The 12,679-nt window shown below is 33.3% G+C and overlaps 1 protein-coding gene across 2 annotated transcripts in view; it reads left to right on the top strand.

Moving 5' to 3' along the window:
- Positions 1 to 2,943: 2,943 nt before the first annotated feature.
- LOC142221772 (aldehyde dehydrogenase X, mitochondrial) overlaps positions 2,944 to 12,679 on the top strand; it is a 29,238-nt gene continuing 19,502 nt past the window's right edge. The window contains exons 1-2 of one of the 2 annotated variants that reach the window (XM_075291568.1): positions 2,944 to 3,079; positions 3,165 to 3,236. In XM_075291568.1, the coding sequence (XP_075147683.1) occupies positions 3,201 to 3,236 (36 nt within the window). In that variant the 5' untranslated portion in view covers positions 2,944 to 3,079; positions 3,165 to 3,200. The other variant, XM_075291567.1, reaches the window with a different exon arrangement.

Raw genomic sequence — 12,679 nt, forward strand, 5'->3', positions numbered from 1 at the left:
AGTAGTTGAGATGGTAACATAAATTTTGGCCTACATAGGGGTGAAGGGTATAATATAGTCGGCCCCGCCCGACTTTAGACTTTACTTACTTGTTTATTTCTTCCAATTGACCATGAACTTCGTTGCACCAATAAGTATTGAAAACCAAATGGTTTTTTCGTTGCATTTTAGGGTAGTGTTTTGTCAAAGTTTTCTCATATTATCTTCAACACCTTTTCAAAGATTTCGTCAACATTTTGGCAAATTGGAAGTAATTCGCAAACAATTTGAAGATGTATTGAAGATAAGCTGTTTCAAGTCAAGTTGAATTTATGTTGAAAATTATATTTACCCTCAAACTGAAAAGTTGTTGCATTTGAAAGACGCTCATCCTGTGTTTATTGGATGCTTTATTGAGCTCTAGTGGTGCCATCTACCGACTACGAATGTGCTAGTATTCTTATTATGGACATAAACCATTAGCATTAAACTTTGTTATCGATAACAAATTTATACCATATTGGCAAAACAAGCCAAATCGTTTGTTATTGCTATGAACTTAAATAACGATTTCGTTTCTAATAAAAGACAAGTAAGGAAAGTCTAAAGTCGTGCGGGCCGACTATAGTATACCCTGCACCACTTTGTAGATCTAAATTTTCGATACCATATCACATCCGTCAAATGTGTTGGGGCTATGAGTGTAAATCGGCCGAAAGCTATATATTGGAGCTATATCTAAATCTGCACCGATTTCAACCAAATTTGGCACGCATAGCTACAATGCTAATTCTACTCCCTGTGCAAAATTTCATTGGGGTAAAACGCTGGCTTCTGGGACCGTATTAGCCCATATCGGGCGAAAGATATATATGGGAGCTATATCTAAATCTGAACCGATTTCAATAAAATTTGGCACACTTGACTATATTGTTCTTCTTGTGCAAAATTTTAAGCAAATTAGGGTAAAACTCTGGCTTCTGTGGCCATATAAGTCCATATCGGGCGAAATATATATATGGGAGCTATATCTAAATCTGAACCGATTTCAATCAAATTTTGCACACTTGACTATAGGACTAAGTGTTATGTTTGTACAAAATTTCAAGCAAATCGCTATAAAACTCTGGCTGCTGGGTCCATATTAGTGCATATCGGGCGAAAGATATATATGGGAGCTATATCTAAATCTGAACCGATTTCTTCCAAAATCAATAGGGTTCTATTCTGACCCAAATTAGGAATTTGAAGGCCAAATTTTAAGGCGATTGGACTTAAATTGCGACCTAGACTTTGATCACAAAAATGTGTTCACAGACAGACGAACGGACAGACGGACATGGTTATATCGACTCAGGGACCCACCCTGAGCATTATTGCCAAAGACAGCATGTATCTATCTCGTCTCCTTCTGGGTGTTACAAACATATGCACTAACTTATAATACCCTGTTACACAGTGTGATGCAGGGTATAAAAAGTTTTGCTATAAAAACGAAACGAAGAGAAACGCAAATTCTAATAGTATTTCTTAATGTCGTCTAAAAGCATTGCACACCAATATTCTTTTTTCAAAAATTCTTTAATTTTATATGAATTTGTAAACACAAAGTACAGCGAAAGCGACTGACCTTATTATTTTTCACAAAACTGTAAATGGGAACTATATATAAATCTGAACCGATTTTGACCAAAGTTTACATGCATATTTTGAATAATAAATAATTCTGCTATCTCTGCTAAATTTCACGAAAATCGGAGTATAACTATGGCCTCCGTGGTCATAAGAGTGCAAATCGGGCGAAAGATATATATGGCAGCTATATCTAAATCTGAACCGATTTCAACCAAATTTGACGCACTTAAACGTACTTCTTGTGCAAAATTTGAAGCACATCAGGGCAAAACTCTGGATCTTGAAGCCATATAAGTGGAAATCTGAACCGATTTCAACCAAATTTGGCACAATTAACGATACTATTAAACGTACTCCTTGTGCAAAATTTGAAGCAAATCAGGGAAAAACTCTAGCTTTTGAGGCTATATAAGTGCGAATCGGACGAAAGATATATATATGGGAGCTTTATCTAAATCTGAACCGATTTGGCTGATATTTTGCATATTTTACGAGTGCCCCGAAATTTTAAGAAAATACGTCAATTATGGCCAGATCGGTAATAAATATATATGGTAGATATAGCTGCCATATATATTTATTACTTATTTATCTGAATATATTTATATTTATTTATCTGAACTGATCAATAGCGATTGTCTTTGAACCAAATTAAAACTCTATGCCAAATTTGAGGACGATCGGACTTGAACTGCGAGCTGTACTTGCACACAAAATTACATATACAGACAGACGGACGGACATCGCTAAATCAACTCAGAATTAAATTCTAAGACGATCGTTACACTATACAATGGGTCTCAGACTTTTCCTTCTTGGCGTTACAAACAAATGCACAAACTTATTATACCCTGTACCGCAGTAGTGGTGAAGGGTATAACAGGTTGGCTGATAAGTCCCCGGTCTGACACATAGATGGCGTCGCTAGTTTTAAATGCATATTACTTTTATATAGTACCAACCTTCAAATGATTCGTGTCAAAATTTGACGTCTGTAAGTCAATTAGTTTGTGAGATAGAGCGTCTTTTGTGAAGCAACTTTTGTTATTGTGAAAAAAAAATGGAAAAAAGGAATTTCGTGCTTTGATAAAATACTGTTTTCTGAAGGAAAAAAATACGTTGGAAGCAAAAACTTGGCTTGATAATGAGTTAAACATTATTCAAATATAGTTCGGGACAAACGCTTGACATATTTTATATATAAGAAAAACGTTTAAAAATAATCTAGTGGGCAATTAGTTTTACCGACTTATCCCACTTTAAAATGAAGGAACTGGAATAAAAACCGATAAGAGTTCCATCTGTTTACAAAGAGAAGAGCAACAGACCGACCAATCGAACATATGGCAAATGACACCAAAAAAATTAAGGAACATTTACTCTCGAATCGTTGTTGCGAATTGACTGTTCTCAAATTATTCGTGTTTTGATATGGACTGAAGCAGAATTTCATCTATATAAAACAGTGAGTGCTAATCAAAAAGATTCAGTTGTCTGGAAACCGGCCGGCAAAGTTGTTATTCCAATTCAATTTTATTTTTGTTCTACAGAAAAGAGTCTTCCATCAACTACAAAACAAACAAAAAATGGCAAATCCTCAAGCAGAACCAAAATACACCAAGGTAGGAGGAAAGGGAGTAAAATAAGTGTCGCTGTAGTTCTGGAGTCATCCAATGAATTATAAATATGAAATACGATCTTTAATAATATTATGATGCAGGAATGAATTGTTTAGTGAATATTAACCACAACAACAAAAGTAAATTTAATGTGTTGTGACTGAAAAGATATATTTTACGTGTCTATAGATTTTGTTTTGTTTTTCAAAATTAGCAAAATGTTAAAGACCTAGTGAGTGGGCACTAATTTTGTCATCTCATTTTCAATTTCGGAATAATTTATTTTATGTAAAAATTTTTTTATGGATATTTATGTATTTATTTATAATACAAAACAATTTTGCTAAATTTTCTGATAAAAACTTTTCGATTTCTTGTTCTCGGAAGACATGTTTCTTACTTTAACGGGAATGCATTGGGAATGAATAAAATGCATTTTGTGTCCATTGGTGATTTATAACAGCTGATAGCACGTCGAAATGACATTTTATTACACTCAGAGAAAATATTGTATTTTTAAATAATCATAAATAGTTAATACAAACAAAACAAAAATACTTTCCTCCAGAACGAAATTTTAGACAAACGAAATAATTTATATGCTTTTAATATGAGTTAGGTTAGGTTAAGTAATAGTGGCAGCCCGATTAAGATTCAGGCTCACTTAGACTATTCAGTCCATTGTGATACCACATTAACTAAAAGTACCTATTACATATGGGCACTTCTAGTTTTATCCGCTGAACCTTCTTGATTATTTTTCTTTGTTGAACCAACCAGATTGTTCCAAAAAACATTAGCAGACTGCTTAAGTTAACGTTTTCCAGATCCGCCAGTAATCTGAAGCTATATGCTCCTAAAAGTTGCTTGCGCTTTACACAAAATGCAGGACACTCACACAAGAGGTGTTTAATTGATTCCTTTTCCTCCGCATCATGACAGCTCATACAATAGTCATTATACTTCGCGCCTATAGTTTTTGCAAAATCGCCTATCATGCAGCGACCCGTTATAGCAGATATCAGGAGTGATATCTGACGTCTCAAGAACACTAGCATATCTAGTGTGCGGTTTAAGTTTAAATGGGACCATATTTGCTTGGTGTCGTTACAACCCTTGCATTTCTCCCATCGAGCATTTGCCATCATGACAGCCTTCTCACGCATTAAGAGCTTGCAGGTAGCCAGAGGTATACCAACAGATTCTAGTTCCCCTGGAATATGTCAGGTAGTTCCTAGCCTTGCTAGATCATCTGCTTCGCAGTTCCCCGGTATGTTCCTATGGCCAGGCACCCCTATTAGGTGAATATTGTGCTGCTCAGCCATCTCATTGAGAGATTTGCGGCAGTCGATGGCCGTTTTCGAGTTGAGGAACACAGAGTCCAAGGATTTTATTGCAGGTTGACTGTCTGAGTATATAATAAGGCCAATATTGCTTGGAGCATTACTTCTCAGCCAATTCACCACTTCTCTTATTGCTAATATTTCAGCCTGAAAAACACTACAGTGATCAGGTAATCTTTTCGCTATTCGAAGTTCCAGATCTTTAGAATATACTCCGAAACCCACTTGTCCATCCAATTTGGAGCCATCATCCCCGGGGTCCGTGTACACCACGCCTCACTGTTGGAAATTAGAGTAATATGAATGAGATAACACTTTTTAAAAAGCTAAAGTAAAAAATGAAATATATTTTATTTGTAGTTAAACAAAACAAGGATTAATAACAGTCAGTAAATTAAATTCAATGGTTCTATTAATCAGGTTCCTTAATCTAGTTTGTCCATATAGCTCGAATAATAATAATTTGTAAATTAAAAAACTTTTAAAACACTAGTGTGCGGTTAAATTTAAATGGGGCCATATTTGCTTGGTGTCGTTACAACCCTTGCAATTCTCCCATCGAACATTTGCCATCACAACATTGCCATCATATAACTCGCACACAAAACGACTTCCCGATAAGGGGTCCTGAGAATATAAACACCGCATTTTTTATCCGATTTGCATGAAATTTCAAATGAAGAGGTACTTTAGGTCGATAAGTGTGCCGAATATTGTGTGAATCGATCCATTTTTTGGAAAGTTTATAATCTTTGCTTAAAAAACATGTACACCCTCAAAAAAAATCGCTTCTCTAACATATGTTCCAAACATATTTTGCAGGAAGCACATATATTATTGGATACTGCCGAAACATTAATATGTTTGTTTTATGTGAACATATAATATGTTTGGAAGCATTTTGAGCCCAAAAATATTATATGCTTGGAAGAATTTTCCCCAAAGAAGATTGTGCTCATTCCCTAACATAATTTTCACTTCCACGAATTTTTTTAGTTCTTGGCACCTTTTTCTGTAATACAAATAATGTTGAAGAAATTATTCAATTTTATAATTTTTTTAAATTTTACCTTTCGCCTGGACGGAGAATCGAACCGAGGACCATACAGTTTGTAAGCCAACACACTACCACTGAGCTACGTAGCTGTTATAGTCACCAGTAGACAATTATCGTTATAAGTTACATTTATATAGCATAGTTTGCAGCGCCCACGAGCCCATGCAAACACAACATTATTTAACAGAAACATACATGTGTTGGCAACGTGGAGCAGTGGTTAGCATGTCTGCCGTACATGCAAAGGGTCGTGGGTTCAATCCCTGCTCCGACCAAACACCTTTTTTTTAATTTACACATTTATATTTATACTATATTAAATTTTTATAATGAAACTTCGAAATGTGGGTTATTAAAGATTTACAGTCAGAAACAGTGCTTGATATAAACGAAATGGACTGAGCTTTTGGCTAAGATATTAATTTTTTATTGCAAAAATAACAATTTTGTAATAAATTTGGTATAAAAGTTTGAAATTTGGGAAGGAATTCAAAAGCTCTAATAAAAGAAGAACGTGGGGTCGAGTATAAACATACATAAATAATTTTATAATATACAAAAATTAAATAATAATTAGGCTTAAATTAAATAATATTTAGACTTAAGCATATACAATTTTTGGCCTTATCATAAAGCAGTTTCCGAAACAACATATAAGCGGTTTCACAGAAATTGATCTCTTTTGATTCTCTCGCTGTGTTAATTTGATATCTTTCGTCGACCCTCCCGGTTTTTATCTCTATTTCTTTCTCTATACTCTCTCTCTCTCTCTGTCGCTCTCTGAATAAAATATCACAACATATATATGTTTACTCGAAATTTGTAAATGTATATATGTTTACATTCACACATATAATTTTTATGAAACATGCATGCCCCAAACATAATATATTCTAACATATTAACATATGTGTTCCAAACATTTAGTGTTAGTTTGAGAACATTACATGTTTGCACTTAAATATATGGTGTTTAAAAATTGTGCCCGAAACACATTTTGTTTATATCGAAACATATGAAAAACATATTTTTCTAACAGTGTATAAATCCTGTAAAGTCATCCTTATATTTTCTACACTAAGTTCATTTTGACTACGGCCTATTTCAAGCAGCTTTAAATTGGATCATGAGCAAAAATGAGACCCCAAAATTTAGTATAATTTTTTATTCAGTTCATTTTTAATTAATATTAAATAAACATTCATAAAATCTTTGAAATTTATCATTTCCCCATTGACCAAAATACGGTTTAGATCGAAAATAAAATTAATTAAGATAAAAACTCTTCAAATATAGGCCTAAGATTTATTTTGAGGTTTTTGAATCTCTGGTTTAAAGTTTTTTTTTTTTTTTTTTTTTGGAAAGGGTCACTGTAAAACATGAAAATTGTCCTTTTTGCATCGATATGTGAAACACTTATCCTAGATCCAACTTCACACGCTTATTCGTCATTTCAATACATTTCGTTTAAGTATCAACAAAAGATATAATCGGACATTTCTAACTCGAGGTATAATTTGTTTAGAGAAAAAAGAGCGAAAAACTAAAAAAAAAACGGGATACCTTAAAAACTGTTCTATAAAAAATTTTTTAACATTTTTTTCAAATTCAGCAGATCAAAGTACATAAGAATAGTCACCTCTCATCAAATGTACATTTTCAGTGTAAACTAGTGTAATTTATGAGCAAGGTCTGGAAAAAATTGAGGATTTATTTTAGAAATATTTGAAGCAAATATTAAAAATTTTTAATAGCGATCAACTGCACCCAAAGAAGGGATATGATCACCTCAAACCTGTTTTAAGAGCAAAATGTTATTTTTGGGTGGTGACCATGTAACATGGTTTTCGCAACCATGTTATTTTCTCGGAAATCATGTATCTGATTTCGGCAAGCAGGTTATATTTGACGAGAAAATAACATTTTAGTGACAAATATGTTACATGTTACACCATACAAAAATAACATTTTGCTCTTGAAACATGTTTGAGGTGATCATATTCCTTCTCTGCGTGTGGGTTGTACTTTGTGTACATTATGCTGTTCTACCAACCCAAAGAAAATATACTACTTTCCCCGAATTGAGGTTAAATGATACAGTTGTCTCCAATTTTGGTTAATTACACCCAGGAAAGGAATATGATAAACCCAAACATGTTTCAAGAGCAAAATCTAATCTTTTTGGTCGGTGAGCATGGAACATGTTTTCTCGGCAAAAAATATACATGAAACGTTTGACCTCAAATGTTTTCAAAAATACGCAAATTTTCTAGAATGAATTCAGTATTTTTTCGACAAAATATTTACCATTTTATTATTTCTTTCTCTGTTTTTAACCTATTTGAAACAAAAAAGTTCTAATTACCCATTAAAAGTATGAAACAAGTATATACGGCCGTAAATTCGGCCAGGCCGAATCTTATGTACCCTCCTCCATGGATTGCGTAGAAACTTCTACGAAAGAATGTGATCCACAATCGAATTACTTGGGTTGTGGTATCTTAAAACTACTTAACATCGTTTTCTAAATTGTGAGTTAGTCCATACGTGGTATATATTAGACAAAAAAGTTTTGTATAGGTAAGTCTACAAATAATTACGAATCGATATGGACTTTTGCACGGTACGTAGAGAGCCAGAATTGAAATATGGGGGTCGCTTATATGGGGGCTATATACAATTATGAACTTGATATGGACCAATTTTTGTGTGATTGGGGATCGATTTATCTGAGACCGATATGGACCTAGTTAGGCATGGTTGTTAACGGCCATATATTAGCACAATGTACCAAATTTCAACTGACTCGGATGAAATTTGCTCCTCCAAATCCAAATCTCGGGATCGTTTTATATGGGGGCTATATATAATTATGGACCGATGTGGACCAATTTTTGCATGGTTATTAGAGACCATATACTAACACCATGTACCAAATTTCAGCCAGATCGGATGAAATTTGCTTCTCTTAGAGCAATCGCAAGCCAAATTTGGGGGTCCGTTTATATGGGGGCTATACGTAAAAGTGGACCGATATGGCCCATTTGCAATACCATTCGACCTACATCAATAGCAACTACTTGTGCCAAGTTTCAAGTCGATAGCTTGTTGCGTGCGGAAGTTAGCGTGATTTCAACAGACGGACGGACGGACATGCTCAGACAACTCAGAATTTCATCACGACCCAGAATATATATACTTTATGGGGTCTTAGAACAAGTTAATATACCCCCATCCTATGCTGGAGGGTATAAAAATTGAATTAAAATAACTTCGTGTACAGTTAATATATAGAACATCTTTGAGAGAACATTTTTACACGTTCTTTTAAAGTTATGCCTTAAGAAGAACTTTTGTTGGGATATTTGGGTGATAATATTCCTTCTCATGTAGCTGCCTGTTGATGTCAAAAGAAAACTTTGCTTGTCTAATCTTTCGTTCCTTAGAAAAGAAAAGTCATCTTTCAGTACACTCACTAAACAAACCATTTTTCGGCGAAATTTTTGCTACCGAAAATTTCACAAGACCTGCATACCGGCAACGAAAACCCGGAAGGCAAACTATTCGATTAAAAAAGTCAATTTATTTGCTAAAAATTTCCTTTCGTAGAAAATAAATTGAATTGAATTTTTATTATGGCGCACCAAAATCTGGATGATTTCCAAATGGAATGGTGAAGATAACAATATGTCCCTTATTCTATGGTGGAATCGACTTTTTTCATTCCCATATAAATCCATGCTTTTTTAATGTTTCTGTCTACACTGTTTAATATACATTGTCTGATCTTATGGGAACTGTAAAAATTTTGTTGTTTTGTTATGTTTTATGACACTAATTATAATTTGAAAATTTGTTTTTTTTTTATTCCGTTCTATATATTTCTTTATTGCTTATTTAAAAGATTAACAGTTTTCTTTACGTTTACTTTTTGAGGCTATGAGAGACTCAAAATTTATTTATTTATTTTGTTTTTGGGAAAAAGTATGTACACGCAAAAAAATAATTCTTTCCTCCCAAACGAAATTTTAGACAAACAAACATCGTTTCTCATTTGCTTATCGCTGTAAGGAAGTTTCTTAGGAAGAAAAGTATATACTTTTTGTGATAAACGTTTATTCTTTTCCAAAAACAATTTCATAAAGACTAACTCAAAAAAAACAATCTTTTCTGGCTAATTGCATTTTCCCTCACATCTTTCTCACTTTCACTAGGTTTTGTTTAGTTCTTAGCACCTTTTTCTGTAATACAAACAATGTAGAAGAAATTATTGGATTTTATAATTTTTTTTAATTAAACCTTTCGAATCGAACCGCGAACCATACAATTTGTAAGCCAACACACTATCCACTGGGCTACGTAGCTGTAATTGACACCAACAGTTAAACAGTTATATTTATATAGCATCGTTTTCGACGGTCACGAGTCGATTAAACAAACTTTATTTAACAGAAACATACATTTTGTTGAGTACTGTGGAGTTATGGTTAGTACGTCCGCCTAGCATACCAAGGGTCGTGGGTTCGATCCCTGCTTCGACCGAACACCAAAAAGGTTTTTTTTACATATATTCCACATATGTTCCGAAGATTTCGAAAAGATGTTCAACATTACATACTACTATATTAAATTTGTACTATGAAACTATAAAATGTGTCTTATTAAAGTCAGAAAAGAATAGTGCTTGATATAAACGAATTTTTTTGGTGATGAAAGTTTAAAATTTTCGAAGAAATTCAAAAAACTCTAACAAAAGAAATACGTGTTCGGTACACGTTTTCCAAACTTTTTTTCTTTGCGTGTATATTTGCTTTTGGTATTATGAATTAAATAAGTATATGTTATATATTCTATTATTTTTCTTAATGCCTTTTGGTACGCACAGATTTCCTAATGTTTAAGAGTACATGTATGCACTTAATGGCTTCTCAATACCCATCTTAGGAGGAACAAAATTCTAAAATTCATTTGCCGTGGAATGACTCATAATGATTTTTGGGTACTGCAAATGAAATCAAAATTACTACAGCGACTCAGTGAAACCTGTTAGGTAATAACACGAAATTTTGATTTCAAGTTCCATAAGAGACACACTCCTGTTTAACAATCTAATAAAACTGGATAAACGAACAAATAAACGCATACAAATCGAAACAAATAAACGCATACAAAACATGAACATATTTTCAATAAGACTGGATTCAATTACTTTAGAGAATTCAATAAAAATATTTTTTTTTAACAACAACGTTATATGCCTGCATCACTTCTTTTTCTATTTCAATTTAGCATAATTTGCCCGTAAGCAAAAACTTTACTCCTCCTTTTGTATTAAACAGGCGTTTAACACTGCATAATAAACCGTCATTAGCATTTTGTGCAGGCTATTATTATTTATCCAAACCTTAAATTAAATTTTAACGCCACAATCTTGTTGGATGATATGATTTGAATTAATTCAACATAAAAATGAACTAAATTACAACCCATTAACATTGCTTGGAAGTAATAATGATCGGTGGAAAATCGTAACAATTGACTATGCAAAAATCTACATAAATTGGATGTGATTTTTGGGCATAATTTGTGCACCTAAGTGATGAGGTTTTTGCTTGCTAATCCATTTGTATTAGCTAACACTGAAAAAAATTTTGTCAATATAGATTACAGAAAACAAAAGGACAATAAACAATAAAAGAAAATGTAGGTTTATGTTAGAAAACTTTAAATAAAAACAATTATAGACGCCGTAAGTTCGGCCAGGCCGAAGCTTATGTACCCTCCACCATGGATTGCGTAGAAACTTCTATGTTACGAATGACTGTCATCCACAATCGAATTACTTGGGTTGTGGTATCTGAAAACTTCTTAACATCGTTTTCTAAATTGTGAGTTAGTCCATACGTGGTATATATTAGACAATAAAGGTATGGACTTTTGCACGGTACGTAGAGAGCCAGAATTGAAATATGGGGGTCGCTTATATGGGGGCTATATACAATTATGAACTTGATATGGACCAATTTTTGTGTGATTGGGGATCGATTTATCTTAGGGCTATATATAACTATATACCGATATGCTCAGATCGACTCAGAATTTCACCACGACCCAGAATATATGTACTTTATGGGGGCTTAGAGCAATATTTCGATGTGTTACAAACGGAATGACAAAGTTAATATGTTATACCCCCATCCTATGGTGGAGGGTATAATAAAATATTTCACCAATTGCAACATGATACAAATAAGTTAATATTTTTTTCAAAATGAAGACTATTAAAAATAATACAATTTTTCTGTTGTTTGGGAACATGTTATATTTTGAAAGGAAAAAATAGGAGTTATTCTAAATACATTTCAAGGCAGACACATTACTCATTTTATAACACAAATTAAAAAAAAATAAACTTTTTAGAAAAATATGTAGTTAAGATTTATTTTGACGATGTTTAGCGTTGATTTTTTTCGCTATTAAAAACCATTTTTTTACTTTGAAATCTCAGTTAATATTTCGCAAAGAGAAAATGGAAAATTCGACAAATAAAATCCATATCCTTTCAGTTTTGTAGAACCCAGATTTAAAGCTAGATTTCTTCTTGAAGAATTGATCAGCTTGAGGATTTATGATAATTTCATGCACTTTTTTCAAGAAATTGCTTTCAATTGAGGCGGCAATCGCATGGAATCATGTAGAATATTGAGTAATTATGTAGTAAATTGAGATTCCATTTGCTTGAACCACGGCATTGATTACGACTGCCAAAACGGTGGAACACTAATTGATACGCGGGAAATTTCCGCTGGTGTTGAACTACTTCCTCCGAGATTTGACATTTTCCTTGAATCCACTTAATAGGATGACAGAAGTGTGCCTCAAAAATTGGGGGTCAACAATTTGTTGTATTTGTATTAATTTCCTTAAGCTTTCCTAACACAACCAGATTCTTAATCTTATATATTACAGTATTAGGTTACCAATGGGTTACTATCACGGTTGCCACAGTTGGTAGAATTCTACCAAAAATGGTAGATTTTGTACAG

The sequence above is a fragment of the Haematobia irritans genome, chromosome 1, assembly GCF_050003625.1.
Source record: "Haematobia irritans isolate KBUSLIRL chromosome 1, ASM5000362v1, whole genome shotgun sequence".
NCBI lineage: Eukaryota > Metazoa > Arthropoda > Insecta > Diptera > Muscidae > Haematobia > Haematobia irritans.